This window comes from Falco naumanni, chromosome 3 (genome assembly GCF_017639655.2).
Source record: "Falco naumanni isolate bFalNau1 chromosome 3, bFalNau1.pat, whole genome shotgun sequence".
Lineage (NCBI taxonomy): Eukaryota > Metazoa > Chordata > Aves > Falconiformes > Falconidae > Falco > Falco naumanni.
The window spans coordinates 12,277,047-12,296,775 of NC_054056.1; the positions used below are offsets into that span (position 1 = coordinate 12,277,047).

At 48.3% G+C, this 19,729-nt stretch overlaps 1 protein-coding gene across 4 annotated transcripts in view; it reads right to left on the reverse strand.

The window, feature by feature from the left end:
• USP48 (ubiquitin specific peptidase 48) overlaps positions 1 to 19,729 on the reverse strand; it is a 30,678-nt gene that overhangs the window by 3,507 nt on the left and 7,442 nt on the right. For 2 of the 4 annotated variants that reach the window (XM_040586373.1, XM_040586376.1), the window contains 13 exons: positions 17,985 to 18,110; positions 15,755 to 15,904; positions 12,979 to 13,179; positions 11,434 to 11,548; positions 11,150 to 11,280; positions 9,707 to 9,778; positions 6,493 to 6,617; positions 6,209 to 6,331; positions 4,291 to 4,352; positions 3,656 to 3,766; positions 2,870 to 3,000; positions 2,524 to 2,630; positions 289 to 393 (listed from right to left, as the gene is read on the reverse strand). In XM_040586373.1, coding sequence (XP_040442307.1) covers positions 289 to 393; positions 2,524 to 2,630; positions 2,870 to 3,000; positions 3,656 to 3,766; positions 4,291 to 4,352; positions 6,209 to 6,331; positions 6,493 to 6,617; positions 9,707 to 9,778; positions 11,150 to 11,280; positions 11,434 to 11,548; positions 12,979 to 13,179; positions 15,755 to 15,904; positions 17,985 to 18,110 — 1,559 coding nt within the window. The remainder of the gene's footprint in view (positions 1 to 288; positions 394 to 2,523; positions 2,631 to 2,869; positions 3,001 to 3,655; positions 3,767 to 4,290; positions 4,353 to 6,208; positions 6,332 to 6,492; positions 6,618 to 9,706; positions 9,779 to 11,149; positions 11,281 to 11,433; positions 11,549 to 12,978; positions 13,180 to 15,754; positions 15,905 to 17,984; positions 18,111 to 19,729) is intronic. The other 2 variants (XM_040586375.1, XM_040586374.1) reach the window with 2 other exon arrangements.

The following is a 19,729-nucleotide window of genomic DNA, read 5'->3' on the forward strand; positions in this document are numbered from 1 at the left end:
AAACCACCGCATGCAAGCATCAAGAGGATGGCAGAACTCGCCTTGAAACCTCTGTTCCTGCTTCCAACGCTACGGCGGGGCGGGTAACCAGCCAAGCGTGCAAGTCACCATCAATATTTCATCTCTCCAAAACCGAAGCGGTGGCATGGTGTGACCATTAAAATGACAACTTAAGACACTGCCGGGTTTGCCTGCCAGCAGTAAACAGAGGGCGGCAGCTACCCCGTCATGCTGACTCAAGAGGATGATGCAAAAACTAAGGAACCTGGTGGTGGTTTTGATCTCTACCTGGTTAAAATCTGGGTCTTGCTCCCCCTCTGGCTTGTTTTCCTCCCTTTCCTCTTCAGCTTCTGAGCTGCTCACGTTCAGCTCTGGAGCAGCATCCTTCATTACCTGAAGTCATAAAAATCATTCTCCGTAACTAACCCGACGGCCACAACCCAGGCTTGTCACATCATGGCAGACAGCTTGCGGAGCCCTCCAGGATGCCACCTTGACCCAACGAACCGAGGGAGAGCAGGAACAGCCCAGCGATGGGCTCCCCACGCTCTGCAAAGTCCTCTCCACCCCTCCCGGCGGCATCGAACCATGGGGGAATTTGGCTCAGGAGAACAAGCTCCTCTATTGAATTGCAGGTGCTTCCTGAGGCTCAGGACCTACTCTCCTCTCCAGGCAAAGGGAAAGTCTCCAGGGGCCTGGACTGATTTCTTTCCCATTAGCTGGCTGCTTCTCTGGTTCATCTAAGTGTATTACAAAAGCCCTAACACAGAGAAAGGAATATTATCTGTAAATTAGACACTTATCCATCCCTGCAGCAGGCCGACAAGAGGCACTCAGCACCATTATTTATGGGTCTGGAGGTTGTAAGTAAATGAAATCTAAATAATTTACACCAACAGATAAATAACAAGGATGTTCGGTTCTGTGTAAGTCACTCCAGGAGGCACGGATCTGCCAGACGTGAATTCACATCTACGCTTTGGCTGGAGCTGGGGTTTGCAGGAGCCCAGGAGACTGGCGCGCTCTCCATCCTGGATGCCCGAGAGTTGGCTTCTCCGTCAACGTTATTTGCAATTAATGATGCAATTGCAGCTCCCAAACATTCAGCACCAACCACAGCCTCCCCAGGGCCCTCCGGATTCCAGCAGTGCTGCCTTATGCCGATTTTATACAGCCGTGGCTGCCCTCCCGCAGCAGCAGCCAAAGGGGGTACCTGGGGGTTGCAGGGGCCGGGAGGGGGAAGAGCAGGGGCGAGGGGATGGGAAACGCTCCCCGGCTTTGCAAATGGAAAGCGGCAGGGAAGGAAGCAGCGGCTTCGAGTGCCGCCGTCCTCGCTGGCGGTGCTGCCGCGCTGCTGGCAGGCATTATTGCTGCTTCGCATCTCACCGAGACTGCCCTGCTAATGAGGGATCTTGCAGGCGAGCGCTCGCCCCCTCGCTCCAGCTCCAGCTGCTCAGCAAAGAATAGCTGCCTGTTTTTTGCCAGCCCCACACGTGTGAGCACAGTCCTGTCCAGCACCAGCAAAAAGAAAAAGAAACCCCCACCCCTCCTCTGCACCAGAGCCAAGATACAGCCTCGGGATTCAGCCTTCCAGACAGGCTGAAAACCCAGAGCTGATGGCTCAGGACTGTGCTGCGTGCTCTGCATCTCGCAGCTGAGGTGGAAACCCATCCAGCCTCTGGTGCCCCGCGTTCTCCAGGCTCCTGCTCCTCCCTTTCATCGGCAGGGAGGAGGAAATCAATGACAGCCAAGAACACCCCCACCACCACGCTGCTAAGGTGCAGGGAACATCTTTATCTGAGTTTCCGATGAGCCTTCGTTTCCCCCTTAAAGCATAAAAGAAGCCCTAAGGAGGAAGAATTACTGTAACCAGCTGTTGGGGACCTGTAAAGTCAATTCCAAACCTTGTACGGATCCCTTAAGACACCAGTAAAGCAGAGACATAATTCACAGCTTCGTAGGGGATCCTGAAAACCATCTTCAAGTTCCCCGCTATTTCATCAGCATGGAGGTTAAGAGCTTATTTCTATCTAGGAATAAATGTCACTTGAGCAACCAGGAAAGGAAATGACAACTATTGGAGAGGAAGGCAAACAAGTAGAGCCCGATAACACAATTATGAAGACAGAAACGGTTACAACATTGCCTAAAATAATCAAAGCTGGGAACACCTGTGATGATACCTGATACTGCAAAGCATTAGGTTCGGCAAAAGGAAACCTCAAGACCAAATTTTCAGAACAGCTACCGCCAGGATTTTTCCTATTTGCTATTTTTGCCAAAGCGACAGCTCCCACGAGCCGCAGAGCTGGGTGCTTTTTGCCCGCAGTAAGCGGCCCTGCTCAGCACCACCATCACAGACCACCTGGCATCCCCAACAGCAGGTCCCAACCCTGCGGGGACGTGGCAGGCTGCAACAGCCTCCTTGCTGCCACGCTCGGATCCTTATTTGGGTACTTGGCACGGTTTCCATTAAATGAAACGGAGCCAGGATGAGCAAGGACGGAGGGAGAGAGCCCGTACCTTTTTATTATCCACCACTTTATGGATGTAGATGGTTGCTTGGGTGTACTCACGCAAGTCCCGCTGCTGTTGGCATAACAGCCCTTCTCTGCACTCTGGACAGAGTTCTGGGGAGGCACAAAGGAAAAATGCATTTAATTGCTTCAGCTCCTCGGAGACACCTGCCCGATGCCTCTCACCATTAACCCAGAGCGGATCACATAACCGGGGGCATCTGCCAAGCTCCATGTTTACCACTGAGATCCCCTTAGATCTGATCCTTTATCCGAAAATGAGCCATTTCCCAGGGAGCTGGCACTAATTAGCAAAAGAACAGAGCACGGACAGCAGCAGAAGATTCACTCACGGGGCTCGGAGGTGTAAAGTGCGCTCTCGGGGTCCGCCCTGTCAGCTTGCGTTCGGGTGATTTTGATGACATGATCCACGACGAAGAGTTTTTGAATCCTCTCCCACTCGCTGGGCCATATTAGAGCTATACTGTGCAAAGGAACAAGAACATGCTTTATGACATAGAAATGCCAAGCTTCGAGCTTCTGAACTGCCTCCTCCCCCCCCCCCCTTTTTTTTTTTAAAGTCTCTCAATGAAAGAAAAGCTGCAAAGTCAACCCATAACTCCAGCTACACGAGAGGGCCTGTACGCCCAAGACAGAAGCAAACAGTAGCGTCTTATTAGTGACGCTGCTCTGCTCCAGTCACGCCGGAGGGAGGATGGAGGAGGAGAGGAGAGGAAGATCTGCTACTTTTAGTGCTGCATCACTGCAGAAGCTACGCTATGGAGCATGAACTCCAGCCCAGTGTCCAGCGCTCCAGGGGCAAGTCTCAAGGAAAGCAGATCACAAGGAAGCTGGATGTGCCTATGCCCCGGTCACGTTCAGGGTAGTTTATTGTTAGGAACTAGTCAAGCTGAAGTCAGCTCTCTTTTTTTCCCAACACAGCATCCTTTGACAATTTTAGTCTTGCCTTGTGTGAAGGCTAAGGTGGGTCTGAGAAAGCCTATGTGTTGATTTTGTTTTAGCAAAAGCATTTGCTCCTCGCGTTGCTGCAGCTCAGCGAGCCTCTGGGACCGTTCCCTGAGGCTCGGGAGAGATGAAGGCACCCGGCACAGGCAGACATGTGAAGAGAAGAAACTCACAGTTTGGAGTCTTCTTTGGTCATGGAAGCATAGGTGAACATGAGGCCCCCGTGGGGGCAGAGAAGAGCGCTGTTTCCTACCGAGGACACGGGACTGCATCGCGTCGGCCTCCTGCGTGGGCAAAGGAAAGCGGTTTGCAAAGCTTGGTCCGGTTATTTCACCAAAAACCCCACAACTCTGCAGGCAGCCACGAAGAAATGGCAGGTGAGTATTTACAGAAGGCATTCCAACAGGGAAGATGAAACTACTGCCGACAAGGAAATCAGATCTGCGTTCCTGTGCGTTGCAAAATTACTCTCCTATCTCGCAGAGATTTCCATCTCCTACCACCAGCAACCCATGGAAACAGGACTGAACAGTGACCTTTGCCTAAGATACAGCTCCAGACAGATGAAAAAAACTAATCAGGTTACTATCTAATCCAACCATCTGGTTAAGACACAGTAAACAAGGAAATTCAGTTTCTTACAACGTATTACAACTGATACAAGTCCTGCAAGACCCAGCTCTTCCTTGTTTCCGCAAGGGCAAACCGCAGGCAACTACACACCGCAGCGGGATTCAAAAGCAAAATCGTTATCCACGGCCCACCCCAAAAAGGAATAAAAAGCACCAAAACCCTCAAGCCAAGTTACCTGACAAATTTCCTCCATTCTTCTACAAAGAACTGTGAAACAATATACAGCTCATCTGTCTCCTGGAGGTGAAAAGAGGGAAAAAAGGGATCTCTTTTTAATTAATCCAACAAGAGAGAAGCGATGACTGTTCAGCTTTTTCTGCAGCGCTCGTTCTCTTTGAGACCTCCGTGGTTTTACCATGACAACTCCATGCAAGTGCACTGGGAAAGCCAAGTAAAATAATTTGGGATCAAGTACTAAGCACTTCCATTACTAATCTTGTGTTTATTGCAAAGTTGGTTTAGCTTTAGATCCAATTAGCTTTAATTCAGCAGGAAACGGTCATTTCCCTTGGAGCACCTAAGACCCCCCGGCACCGCATCTCCTCTCGCCAGGTACTCAAGGTCTAAAGCAGATGCACCCCACGGGTGTGGGGCAAGACCACCCTAACCTGCCTCATTTGCTTCACCCATCGAAATCCAGGAGTTTCTCCTTTTGGCAGCAGCACGGGTCCAAAGCCACAGCTGTGCACCCCACGAGGCAGTGGTTTTAGGATGAATTGTTTTCCCATCCCAACTGATTTGCCGTTAGCTAAGTCTGCTCTGGGCAAAGAAACCACCGAGATCCTAAGAGCTGGGTGATAAAATCTCTTCCGTGCTCACCTATCCCCACCACTTTCCCTAATGCAGATTTAAGGGCTCACTCCATCTTTCTGCAGGAAAACTCAATACACCTGAGGAATATATATGTATTTTTTTTTTCAATCTCCCTTCATGCCCTCCAGATCAAACCGCTCCTCTTACTTTCTTCTCCGAACCTCCACTGTTTTGGATCCAGAAAACTCAAAACGCTCGGGGGAATGATCCTTAGCTCTTTTTTATCGGGCTCCCTTCGGAAATTCAAAGAGAGCAGAAGACGTAGCCTAACTGCCTGGAGAGACCTTCATATTTTGAGCTGACCCATGGTGATGGGCTCCAGCTTTCCAGCACCTACTCCAGCTACAAAAGCAGACCCAACCAGATACCACCCTTTAAATACCATCAATAGGACCTGGTAGGTCTCCAGCTCAACACAGAACATTCCCCATTTAAACCCTTCCGGGTCTCCCCAGTTCTGAGACGTGGATCCGTATTGACCTCAATAGTTATTCACGCTGGAGAAGGCACCCAAGAGTGGCAAGGTGCCCTCACATGTAGGAGCAACAGAGGCAGACACCTGCCAAAGCACCTTGGCACGATCTAGGAGTCAATCATTAATCAGTGCTGCGAGACATCCAGGAGCCAAGGCATGGAGCCAACAGCTTGTGCCATTTCTTTTGAGCTGCCTCGAAGCTCCAAGAAAAGTCCTGGAGAGAGAACTGCACACTTGTACCAGGGAGAAGCTGGTAGGAGAGGTCTTGCACGACTGTTGCTTCTATTTGCAGGACTTCAGCATTTAGGGAAGCTCCCACTGACCTCTCAGGATGCAGGAGGATGCTGGAGCACACGTGAATTTTGTCTGACCGGTGGCAAAAGCCTGGCCAGCACGGGAAGGCAGACGGAGGGCAGTGGAAAGCCACCTCCATCAGCACAGCCACACCGTTCTGGTACTTCTAGGGGCGGACGTAAACACAGCAGCAATACAGTCACTGCTTATCTAGCTGACTCCAGGCCAGCGACAGCTCTGCTGGCACACGAGCCATTCTCACGTATCTTTAGCAGGGCTTTGTGCCAGCACAGCTAATCGGGGGAAATCACACCTCGGCACAACACACGTGTAAGCTCTGCTGGCACAGGCTCCCCAGCACAGGCACAGTCCCACTTGGACAGAGTGAACGATTAGCAGGCAGTCTCTCTCACAGGTGGAAAAGAATTTCTAAGGGAGAGGGATAAAAGCTAATAAAACCCGCCTCCAAGCCCTGCTGCATTGCCCTGGACACCCTCCATCCCGGCCGTACCTGAGGCCAGCTGCCCAGGCAAGGCCTGCATTTATCATGGAACAGGTTCTGGAGAGAAGTCTTCTGCTCGCTGGCCATCATCTTGTGCAGAGCTTCGTTCTCCTCCCCTTCGCGCTCCAAAATCTGCACGGAACAGTGAATTACACCACAGCTTCAGTTCCCAGCTGCTATTAAAAGGTGACATTACTTTCTTCCACGCTGCACTAAGTCGTATTAAAAAGAAAACCAGAAATATGACCTCGTTATTTACAGTCAACACAAGGGTAATGTTATCTGGCAAATACCTTGCACTGGGAACAGCACTCTTTGTTATTTGGAAATTCAGGGGCCTTTGGGAAATATTGCTTGAGTTTCTCCCAGGCTTCCTTCGAAACCACCCTCCGTTCGTTTTCGGAGATGCACAGGTCACCTGCAGAGAGCCAAGAGAAGGGCTTTGGTCTCGATGTGCTCAGTGATGTTTTGCAGCCCTAACTAGATTTAGGAGATTACGGGGTATAAATGTGGGGGAAGATATTCACGCACTTATCAGCCAACACCATGTCAGCAAAAAAGAGCACAACCAATACACAAAGTCACCTTCAACTTCTTTATCATTTCCTTGTTTAGACAGGAGAAGAAGAAAAAAAAAAAAAAGACTTTAATTAATAAAAACATCCTTTAGGTTTCAAACCTCATGAACCAAGCAGCTGATCAAATACAAGCGGTGGTAGAGAGATGCTTGGGAAAGCGTGGACAAGCCACAGAGGGCACAGGGCTACTGTCTTCTGATCTTGGCTATCCATAGCTACACATTTTTACGGTGACCCCATTTAGCAAGCTGCAGGCTAACCCCATGCCCCTTGACACAGGATCCAGGTGCTTTCCATGCTCTTAAAGAAGAAAATTACTGCTGTATAATCTCAGATGGCTTTACGTGCCCTCACTCAAGCACCTCATAATCTGCAAAGGCCAGATTTTGCACCCTGGATCTGCTCTAGGGAATAACTGGGGTGTGAAGATATGAAACAAGGTTTACCAGCTATCCCCCTGACGACTTGCCTGCTGTATTTATTTATCCTGATGCTCAAGTCGCTCAAAAAAACCACCCCAAGAACGGTTTAACGTGAGGCATTTGTCCTTGTCTTGTCATTTCAGCAACAGAAGCAGCAAAAAAGTCACGCTCATGCCTATGGACACCACGTGAACGCATGACGACACGCGCTCCAGAGGACAAACAAGGCTTGGGAGAACTGGAAAAGGCTCAGGGACAACCAGCCACCTGCCTGCAGGCTTGGTGATGGCCAAGGGGAAACCACAACCCCATGTCCCTGTGAGACAGCAGCTGGGAAGTCAAGGCACGGCTGTGCTACGTGCAGTTGCAGTGAGAAAGAAGTGGAACAATTGTTGCAACACCGAGATGCAAACCAGATTTGGATACGGCACGGGAATATTCATGCCTTGACGTGGATTTCACCAGCAAGAGGGAAGCCAAACAGCAACCGCCAAGTTGTGGTGCTGAGCTGGGTCCAGCAAAGGGCACAATACCTTATTATCTCCTTTTCTATAGCCTGAAGAGCTACAGAAAGAAGACCGAGAGAAAAGGCTCCTTCCTCCCCACCCTCTGGTAGCTCTTTAACATTACAAGCAGCTCCTCGGACCAAACCTCCTCAGACTCCTCGGCCAAGCCTGGATTACTGCCAGCCCTGAAGGGAAAAAATAGCAACACTCCCCCCCTGCTTTTCCTCTAATAAACAAAGATCAGGCTGGACTGCTTCGATGCAGCACTTGGCCACTTGCTCTTCATCCAACACGACCAAACGGTCCAGCTTTACCATATGAGGTGGCAGCGCCAGGCTCCTTTCCAGAGCCAGCAAGGATGAGGAAAAAACCCAACAAGCTTGTACAAATAAGTGCCTTGACAGCGCTTGATTAACGAAAACAGATTAATACACCGTTGAGTGAAAGAGCTGGAAAAATCAGACCTGGGCATGCAGGGAACAAGTGCTTTGCCATCTGGAAGAAGATGATCCTAACCGCTGCTGACTCGGTTTCCCCCTCCCACTGTCCATGGACATATTTTGGGCACCGACATCAAAGTCTTAACCTGGTATCTGGAAAAACTTAATTCGCTGGGGTCAGGCAGCTATCAAAGAGCGAGAAATTGCAGCAAAGATGCAAAGGGACTTCTTAAGAGAACGCCCGGATGGCATTTCTGGAGGCCAGCCAGACCTCACAGATAAAGCACTGTTTTTTCCAGCTCCTACCCAAGAAGGCAGGAACTCCCTCCGTGACAAAATTAAGGCTTGTAGGACCAACTACAGATATGCTGATACACTCCAGAGGGAAATTTTTAAGGTGGAAAGGTTGTTTTCCATGATCCATCAGAGGTTAGCTCAAGATGATGAAACACGGCCTGCCAGCAGCCCCCATCCCATATTTAATATTATTTATTCTGATATGACCCCAAGTCACAGATCAACTAGCAATTTACCAGCAGAATATTTTCAAAGGCCTACTGGCCTATTTTTATCATGTCTGGCTACATTAAATATTTCATCACCATTGTGCATGCTTTTATTTAACAGCAGCAGCCTCCCGGCAATGGGAAATACAGCGTTAAAGGCTCTGAATAACAGCTAAAGGCGTGACAAAGTGCTTAAACAGTCTGCCTTAAAATGAGGCTTTATCAAGCCATTACTCTACATCCTTGATTAGCCTTGATGACAGGAGGCCTGTTGCTAATTTATGGCGTGTTTCTTTCTTACTAGGAACAAGATCAAGCATCCCTGGCAGTGAAATTGATGCATACAAACAGGAGCTTTCTGGAACAGTTACGTCTGGGAGTGACAAACAAGCTAAAAAAGTGAGACTCAAAACAACCAAGGTAGCCAAGGATGTACTTAATGAACCATCACTTAGCAAAACAACAAACATCCGGACAAAACCTTATGTAAACGGACACCAAAGCACAGCAGGTTGGTAAATCGATATCCTTAGTGGTCCCAGCCACTTGCAGATTAGCCTGTGTTCCTACAGTCGTTAGGGAAGTGCTCCTGGTTTAATGTCAACGAAGCTAATAAATGGGATACTCTCAGCTTGCACCCTGACTGATTTACACCAACTGTTTTTCTCCGAATACTTGCAGAGCTTCCAGGTGGCTGCAGATCTTGGGTGCTGTGCTCGCTCCATCACGTTGCTTCGTTAGGGCCAGGAAGAGATGCTCCCTTCCGCAGCCCAGCACTCCCAGCAGCATCCAAGCATCCCTGCATTTACACCCCAAGCATCCCTGCATTTACACCCCTTTCGCTGCCTTACAAAATTTGGATTGCAACGTGATGGCGTGCTTGCAAATAAACCCTCAAAGTCTGAGGGTCAAGAAACACCAGGAAAACGAGAATGAAGCACATTTCTTCAGTAACTACTCATGTTGGCCTTAGATGGAGCAAAGGCTACAAGGTTAATGTCTTGAGCAGCGGGCAACAACAGATATATTCAGCTCCAGCCCCCGTAGAGACTTACCATGTGGGCAAACGATGTCTTCATTAAAATTTAACTCCTCTTCCTCTTCTCTCTTATCTTCATTTGATTCATCTAATTAAAAAAAAAAAAAACAAAAAAAACCCAAGAAGATTGCACAGAGTTCCTCTCCCAAGGAAAGAAAAAGTCTTTGGGGGAAAGGAGCATGGTTGCCTTTCAAATTGCAGCAAAACCCTTAAACCAGGGGAAACTTTGGAAGGAAATTTGTTATTCTCAAATGTCTTGGCCTCTGGGCAGGCGGGATTACAGCCTACAGGCCATGTAGGAGGGCTTTGAAGTGCATGGAGCACAAGCCGGTCCTTTGTGAGATTACAAAGGATGCATTTGTTACGGCTAAAGCACCACAGGGGTTCCCTGCTCCCAGAGATCTCTGAGTTTAACCTAAACACAAGTCTAGGTAAGAGCACAGGGAGCAGAAACCTTCCTGGCAAAATATTAGTCTGCTCTTTGCCTCGAGGATACTGATTTAAAACAGATGCTGCCTGACAAACTGAGGAGGAGCCTGCCAGGGGTTTGACAAGCCCCACAGTGATGTATAAATTATAGTTAAGAACCACAGCTCCAAAGACAAAAGCACCAGCTACTGAAATGGAGCATCATAAACACAATAATGTGTCAGTAAGAGTCTCTAACGACCTGCCTAACGAGCAAGTTGGCTTGTGAGTAACTCAAATGTACTACTGGGAGTTGCAACCTGTTGTGAAACCAAGGTCACCGCCGAGGAATGAGCAGCATTCACTCGGCACAGAAGTACCCTTTTCTCAATGAACGGTCCAAGGGCAGCGCCAGCTTACAGATATTATCAGGAGGGCTGTGGTGCTCTCCAAGCCTTCAAGCCCAAGATCGATGCCATTAGCCCATCATCTCCACTTCCATTCAGACAAGCTTCTGGCCCTCTCAACAAAATATCCAGTTTCCAAAGGTTTAAAGAGCAGAAGGCCAATAAAAAAAAAGCCATCTATTCTCAGAGACTGATGATGTGGGCAGAGAAGAGAGTTCAATTAATGATTTTTTTTTTCTAAGCTGTGTTTTCCCAGTGCTGCTTTACCAGCTGTGCTGTTTCATCCAGACCTTTGCAATAAACATCTTCATCCCATCCCCAAGGTAATTTTCATGGTTCTTCCTCCCTGTGCAATTTCATTCAGATAGAAGTGGATGAAAAGATCGTGTGTCTGGGGCAATAATTTTACAAGGCTTTGTAAAAGTACTTATTACCTCATCTTCTTCTCTGGATATGAATATCACCCAGCAGTTTCGAAGCTCATCACCTAAAAAGCTCCTTAGAATAAGAAGCTTTTTATTTGATTTATTATCCTTTCCTCCCTACTCATACAAGGGAAGCAAAACAGCTACAGGAACACCTGATGTGTCTATTGTAGGAGGTATCAGTCGAGAGCTGGTGGGTCTCTACAGCAGCAGAAGTACCTTTGTTTTGTGCGTTTCCATTCATTTTTCCGTTACTGTGCTCTGTGTCTTCATCTTGTTCATTTAATTGCTCCAGAGCCAACTGACGCCAGCTCCGCAAGGATGCCTTTCCAACCCAGAACCCATCGTTCCTGCAGAGAGAGAACAGCGTTGGCAACAGGAATCACAACTCCATTCTCCTTCGGAGCCCGAACAGTAAAATCTTTAGGAAAAAGCTATTTAAGCGCTTCTAAAAAAAAAAAATAGATCTCTGACAATATTTGAAAGCATTGGGACTTACATACCCCTTGACTGTTATCTTCAGCAAGTTTGTAACTGTTTTGTAGTCTTCATTTAACTGGTTTTTCAGTCGCAGGATTCGACACCTTTCTACCACGCAGTCCTTGCAAAGTGCTTTGACTGGGGTGGGGGGAAAAAAGAAACACAATTTATTGCATGTGCACCTGAGCTGCTCCCTGGTTTGAATGCGCCCAGACAGGTGCCTCATGACAAGTGATTTCACAACTAAAAAGGAGATCCCTGGGGTTACTGCCGGATCAGGCCACATTTCAAACTGAAATAAGTGTAAAACGCTTCCGTTGAGGTGCAATCTGTTCCTCCAGCTTCACAGCTCTCTATCGCTGGTATCAATTACTGGTTTTGCTGGTATTGCAATTACAGCTGCGAGCCAGGTCATGCCAACACACAGCCACAGGACTCAATAGGCAGGACGGTTTAGGCATATGCAAGGGAAAAAAAACCCCAAACAAACCCCGTATCGTAGCACTTTGCCAGTTAAACCCAGAAGAAAACCCCCTCCTGCAAAGCTACACCGGACCAACAGGAGTGGAAATGCTACAGCTCCCGCGTGTATTTTCATCTGGGAGCAAGGAGGGTCGCATCCAGGGAAGCAAGTCAGAGAACGCAGCACGTCCACCCATCCCTCCCAGCTGTACTCAACAAAAAAAAAAAAAAAAAAACCTGCAGGCAACCTTCCAGTCGACTAATAAATGTTGGCCTGTTTTTTTCACAAAGCCTGCCTGCGTCACAGCAGTTTCTGCTGGTTGCGTTTCGCCCCTATAAGCTCCTAGTAGGAGCTGAGCTAATTTGGTCTCAGTGGGAGTTATTGAGCTCCTTTATAAAAGAAACTAAGCCTGGGGCTTGATTAAGGGATGCCCAAAGACTGCAGGGGCTGAGCTGACCCCAAAAATCAAAATGCATGACAGATGCCTGCAACACAAGCACATAGGCTAACAGGTAGGTGCTTCGCCAGGAGGCAGCTCAGGAGAGGCTGGAGGTGAAAGACAGTACAGGATTTTCTTGGCCCGCACACATCCGTGCTGCTCCGGAGTGCGGGCTGCTGGCAAGAGGCAGCACAGATCCACACGCTCCACGAAACGCTGCCCACGCAGGATCTGTAGGTGCTGCAGGCACAGAAAGTAATTTTCAAGAGTCTCGGGGGTTGCATGTGCAAGTTTTGTTATTTTCTAGAATCAACTTCATAAAAACCTTCCACGTATTATGTTTGCTAACCTAAGTGCACCATTGCTTTCTCAGAAATTCCTCCACGCACAGCTCTTCCCAGACAGAGCAAAACTCCGGTACAAAATAGTCCCTGCAATCAGACTTAACTGTATCTGTTTGAATGCTAACCTAATTAAGCGATACTAAAAAAAAAAAAAATAAATCACCCAGAAATAACAGCACAGCATAAAAGCTATGTGCAGAAATTAAGTTACGATAAGAAAGGATGGCTCAAAATGGTGCTGAGATCAGAAAAAGGCTCTAAAATACATCCAGCACACCAGAAGGTGACTTGGGAGAGGGCATTTTCTAGCCCAACACCTTACCGTTCAGCCGGGGCCCTCCTCCGTATCTCCTGTAGAAGAAGTCAGCCACGTACTCCGATATCCTCTTCATAATGGGTATTTTATCCGGATGGAGCTTGCCGTGTGAGCACAGGCAGGCTGTGTTATCTATAGGTTTTGGAGGAGTAGACTCATCCAGCCATTTCTGCAGCCATTCAAGAGAGATGAAGTCATACGGGGAACCTGGGAGGGGAAAAAACATCAAGAGAAACAAGCCCGTGCACGTCAGCTAAGACACAATACAGCAGATGGTATTTTATAATTACCCTGATATTCAACAGTACTTTTAAAAATTAACGGGCTATCACTGTTGATTAAATCTCTGCGGTACAAGTTTATAAACATCAGATACAGCTTCCCCTGTCCAACTCTCATCTTGGCATCGCAGACTGAGAAGACAGGAGCTACGTGAAACGCAGATATGCAAGAAACAAGCGGTCATTTTGAATTCAAGCACTCAATATGAAACAGCGGAGCACTCCGAGTAGGAAAGGGAGGGCTTTGGGGGCTTACTGGTGAGGAAAGGGGAAGGTTTTCCTATTGCCCATCGAGGGACAGATATACAGTATTTAAAATGAAAATATTTAAAATTTATCATCATATATTAAAAGGCTCTTTCTATAACAGAGCGAGCTCACGAGGGTAAACTGAAAAATAAAAGGCAGCAACAGCAAAACAGACAAGGTCACCATTCGCCTCATCCCTTCAGCGCCCAAAACTTCAGTGTTATTCTCGGCTGCTCTTACAGCCCTGGGCGAGAAACACTCGCGCATTTGAAGATTTCCAGAGCAAACAGAAACATGCTCAAATTTTTTAGGGTGAGCCCCGTTTTTTTTGAAACAGAGCAGCAAGCTCGCCCTTGTTTGCTCAAGGAGAAACACCCTGCACAAAGCCAAGGCTCAGGAGCGGGTCAGCGCCTGTATGAGCGGTGAAATAACTTTGGGTGAATCCCCTATATTTCAGTATCAAGACCAAGTATCGATGTGCAAAACCTTCTGTAAAGGTGACTGAGTAATTAGGAGGCAATTAACCCCATTCTGGGCTGATGGGAGGAGGGCAGCTCTGAAACGAGGGGGAACGTAACCGTTAGATCTATTTCTCAAATGGACACAAATCCTTCACGTTTGATACAAAGGAACAACAGAGAAGCTACAGGAAAATGCTATGTTTTCCAGCTTGCACTGGATCTTTGCAAAGCTGGGCTTCAAACCTTCTTTTCCTCTGCAGCATAAATGAGTGGTATTTTCATCTTATGCAACGCCATCAGAGATACACAGCCATGACCTCCAGAGAATTGCAACGCTGTCAGAAATGGTTTGCTAGTTTGGGATGAAAGCTGCCTCCCCCGGAAAGTACGTTTTTCTGGGGCAGTCTACACAAAGCTGGCAGAAAACGTGTCTGCACAGCTGCAGAGAGAGTCCCAAGCTCCTGCGGGATCGAACCCAGAGCAGCGCTGGAATAACGCTGCCTCCAGCTGTGCTAGCAAGCTGCTGTGCCCAGGAGGACGTGCCCAGCAGCAGGCAGTGGGCGCCCCCAGTACAGTGCTTCAGGTCCCGCCACCCTCAAACTGGGGCAGAGGAGCTCTACCTGCACTTGTAAAAAACCATCTTTTTGAGATTTATTCCTCTGTTGTCTTAGAAATGCTGAGAGCAAACTATTCTGTTCTGCTAAGGGGGAGAGAAAACAACAAGAGTTGGGCTGGTTGCTCCTTTTTAATGGTGACTCACGTCGGATTCATAGCTCCACCACAACTTTGATTTAACGGTGACATTTTAACACGGCTCAGACTCACAGAGACTCGGCAGGATGAGCTGCGACAAACTCCTGTTCGTGAGTGAAGCGCCTGTTGTCTGCAAACTCGGGTTCATAAATTGAAGAGGCAGACATTTACAGGAGCCAAGGAGTCTGCTGTTTGGCTAGTCGAATGTTGCTGCTGGTTCTCAGCACCAAGCAAGGAATATTAAAGCTGAATGTCAAATTCTCTAACAGGCTACACAATTAAACAGGGTTAAAGTCTTTACAGATTTCCTGGAGTTTTTAGGAGATGCACATAGGGGAGAGAAGTTCCATCCATGCTGGATGGGCCGAGCAAGTGCCCCTGCACGTGTTTGGAAGGAGATGGGAGAGGAAAACAAGGTGAAGAATAAAAATCCTCGTGCCCAGACATGCTAAGGCAGCAAGACACAAGGAGTAGCAGGAAAGGATTAACCCCAGCCATTCATCAGGCTGACTACGAAGCTTAGACACGGAACTCCGAAGTGCTGGCAGGGATGAATCAAACCATTTTCTGCTGGAGGTCAGGCATTCTTGTACCCTGTTACCTGCTGATTAATTTGGATCAACAGCTCCCAAACTTGCTGTGAGTTGGCAATTTGAGACTGGCCAGTTATTCTGCCTCGATGCCACTAACCGCTAACGAGACAAGCTGCTCACCAGGCAGAAGAAAACAGTCACAATGCATGGAAGCACACAGGAGACTGACTGATGGGGAAGGAGGGAGAGGGAATTAACGATGCCAGAGGCCATGAGAATGAGTAAAAAAGGAGAAAAATAGGTTAAGGCAGAAAAACAAGAGAGGGAAAGCAAATCCTAAGCATGCAGCAACAATAGACAGCCATCGCTTTCCTCGTTCGAGAGGGCTACAGCTAATGCCTTCCAGCGAAGTGCAGGCCACAGAAGCGAGTTGTGGGTTAGTCACAAAACAGTACTAATCTTAACAACGGTCTACTAGAAAATACTACCACAATATCTTACAGACCAGCTTCAGCGGGTAACCTTTTGTAGAGCTCCTTCACCTCTTCGTGTTTGATTTTGCCTCTGGCCACGCTCTGTTTGCGCATCTCAGCCATTTCGTTGCACCACTCCTCAAACTTGCAGTTATCGCGCTCTACCAGCTCCTGCAGAAAAGCTGTTGGGAAGAAGAAAAAGCAGTCATTTTAAAGGAAAAGGCCAATTATGTTAATCATCCCTGCGATCAGTTAACTGGGGGATAACGAGCAAGCCTAAAAATTACCCCACGCAGCTAATGACATACGAGGTTTTTCCGACAGCCCAGCGCATGGACGTTGCTCTCTCCAATATTTATGGTTGTAGATGATTAAATGCAACTGTCCTGGGCAATACAACGGTGCCCCAGAAAATAATTTACTCGGGGTTGGTTGCTGCATTAAGAGAGAAACCCTTTGCTTGCTAACAAGCCTACACCCAGCGCTGGCAGTTGTGCAAAGTGCAGTGGGGTTTGGTGAGAGGCTGCAGAGCCGGAGCACAGCAGGACGCTTTGCTGCTCGCTTCAATCCCTCCCTGCTCTTCCTCTTGCTCCAGCCACTTCTCTGCCTCCCACCAAGAGCAGCTTCTCCGTGCTGCCAAGGACCCATCATTCCCAGGGAAGAAGGAAGAGCTTTTCACCCTACGGATACACCCCAAGCCTGTCCCGACGTGCAGCCCCGCAGGTACACGTGATCTCAGCGTGAAGGGTCGAGCACATTGCAAACCCAAGGGCAAAAAGCCCTCAGGAGATGTGAGATAAGCCGGGACAGATCCTGCTGTTGACGGAAAGGTGAGGGAAATGGGAATTTTTGCTGTTGTCGATGGAAAAAACCCAACCAAACCAAACCTCAGCAGGGGAAAGAAGAAGATAAAACACTTCCCTCGCAGGGCTGGTGTAAGGAAGGGGGAAAGCACTGCTTATCTGAAGCCTCTTCCTATTCAGCAGTATTTTGAAGAGCCAAAATATTTCCAGAAAGCTTAACACTTGTGCAGCCAGGGAGCACAATATCCACCTTGGGAGAACACACAGTATTAAAAAACAACCAGCTTGACCCCCTTGAGGTCAGAGCCAAGTTACGTCTCTCCACCGTCCCGGAAAAGCCGCTTTTAACAGCATCAAAGCAAAATGCCTCAAATTTACAGTTGCATGAAACCTCCCCGCAACCGCACAGCTCGACTGCTGCCCTTCGCTCCCTGTTCCCTGGCAGGCTTCCATGTGAAACAAAGGCAACCGCGGGGCTGCGCAGGAATTTGGAGCTGGGTGGAGAGGCTTTTGCCGAGTTATTGTTTTGGGCAGAGGGGTAGGAGGAAAAGGAGCGCAAGAGAGCTCAGGGAACAGACCGAAATTGCAGATCCGAGGCAGGAATTGGCACTAATTCCCAAAGCTGTGGGGTTCAGAGGGTGGGTTTTAGTGGTGGTAGGGCTGGAAAAGGATCGGCGCTGTTATTAGAGGGGGGAAAAGCTGTACGATTTACCCCCTTCACATCCAGATAACCTGAAGGAACAGCAGAGGTCCAAAGGGGTTACCCACCTCCGCTGTCCCTGCTTTGCAGAAGAGTAGAGAAGGTGGAACACACCTCCATCCCCATCAGCACCAGGGGCCTAATTAATATTTCCAATCAAGTAGCACGCAAATGCGAAGCATCATTAAATCCACAGGCCAAACCTACAGGGATTTCTGCCACCCCCAGCAATTCTAAAGCAAGACACGAGCACGCTCGTACAAAACTCCTGTTAAGGGCTTGCATCCTCTTATTTCCATGCCATTTGTTCTCAATATGGCAAAGATTAAGCACTCGCAGAAGAAACCTGACATTTGTCAGGATTATTCACCTCCAGCACAGTACATGCACTGCCGATGACATTTAACCACGCTGTTCTCCTTCGCCTTCAGGAACCCGAGCGGTTCCTGTGGGATGCCAGCTGTGAATCCCAACGCTCCCGCTGCCGCACGTGGCTCCCAGCGGGATGACCTCCTCCTAACGCCTCCCCACCTTGTCTTGCTGGTTAAGTTATCGAGGTCTGAGGGCACAGGGGGCAGACAATCAGGCTGATATTATTTAAGCGCTAGGAAAGCCCAGGGGTTTCACCGATTGTGACACCGAGTGGCACCTTTGGGGACAGTGGTCACAAAAGGGGCTTTGAGCAAGACCCTGACTCCTGGCCTGCCTGGAGCATCACCAGACGAGATGGGGAGGCCAAGAGAGTCAAAGCTCACTCACCTGGTACTTCGATTGTCAGAGACTTCTCCCGGGTTTGCAGCCTGTATACCAGCATGTAAGCATTGCGCGAGCAGTGAGTCCCTTTCCCACACTTAGGTTTACGAGTCTGGGATTTAGAAGGCTCCGCTGTGGTACAGAAGGCAAAACACAATAAACACACAAGCTCGCTTACTGATTCTTCGTTAACGGGACAAGTTTGCCACCTAGCCAGCTTCCCTCTCCCCGCTGTGCTCTGCCAGGCCTCTTTTTGCCAAGCACTGGGCTTGGCATGAGCCAAAATTGCATCCCAAAGAAAGGCCCAAATCCCTCCAGCATTTCTGGAGGCAGGGTAGTTCAAAGGGACTAAAATTAGGAGCCTGTTCTGAACTGCCCTTCTACAAAAGCCTTTCTTCTCTCCCCAGTTAAACCTCAGCAACTCTTGTAAAAACATCCTTTCTCCCCAGTGACTCTTGTTCTGGTGTCCTGATACCAAAGAACAGAGTCAAATCCTCAGAGAAAAGAATCTTATTTACAGGTGATCGTGTATGTGAAAAAACACGTCCTTCTGTTAGACAACAAAGCTTTTTGGGAGCAAACACCCACGGAAACGGTTATTACAGCGCAGCTGGTGGTGCGATGTAAACTCCTGTTGCAAGAGCTGCCGTTTCCAGCAGACTGTCAGGCAAGGAAAAAACAATCTATAGCTGCAACTGCAAAAATCAACCACGTTTTTTTTACTTTAAAAGTGTAAAGAGACAATCCTCCACAGGTCATAACGGAACACTGAAATGTTAAGAAGGGCCTGTCTCTCCCAAATTCTGAAAAAATTCACATGCCTCTCCCACCACACCATCCAGGGGACTTCCTAGACGCTCTTTATTTGCATTTTCTCCAAATATTTTCTAAATTGTTCCCATCTGCGCAGCCAGGCCACAGGACTCTCTCCCTGCAGCAGACCTCTGCTTTACGTTACTGACCTTCTCCTGCCGTTGCACGCGTTTGTAACAAAGAAGGGTCTCAGTTTGCTTTGGAGCAGGCAAATAACATCAGTGCTCGATAAAAAATATTAAGGCTTCCAGCCTACAGGGGCTTCTAAACATGCTTTATTTCTATGCTTCAAGCAGCTTTGTGTTTCAGCAAGAATACTTACTTGCCGTTAAGCGTAAACCTTTACAAGATCGAGGCCACAGTGGTTTATTTGCATCTTATTTTGCTACGCTGGGTAGCCTGGCAAGTTAGAGAGAAAGGTTGAGAAGCTCTTATTTCCTTTCGGGGCTTATTTTTCTCTCTCACACCACTAGATGTCTAGCCAGCTTCACAATTTGTTTGGAAGCAAGTGGTAGTCAAACATTAACAGGATGACAAAGCTGCTCCGATGGCAGCCAGCTTTTCTGTCTGTCGTGATGAAATGCAAGGTGTTTACTAGCAAGAGAGCTGCAAATAAAGTGGCGTCACGCAGATGTGCGCACGGAAGGGAACGGGAGAGGGAGGCTAATTCCCCGTGCCTGCGTGAGGGCATGCTCAGGCTGACATGGCTTTACAACAAACTAAGGGAGCAAATAAACCTGAGGGTGTCTTTTCGTTAAACTCTCGCTTAAGGACGCTTCAAAGAACGGCAACATTTCATAAAGTCCAATTGCAGCAAAGCACAAGAGTCCTGGTGGGCCAGTGTTTCTGCGAACGCACTGTTTGCACTGGAAGTGAAATGTCTGGTGTTAACTTCCCCATTTCCCAATCCTGCAACGCATCCTGTGCTAAGGAACACT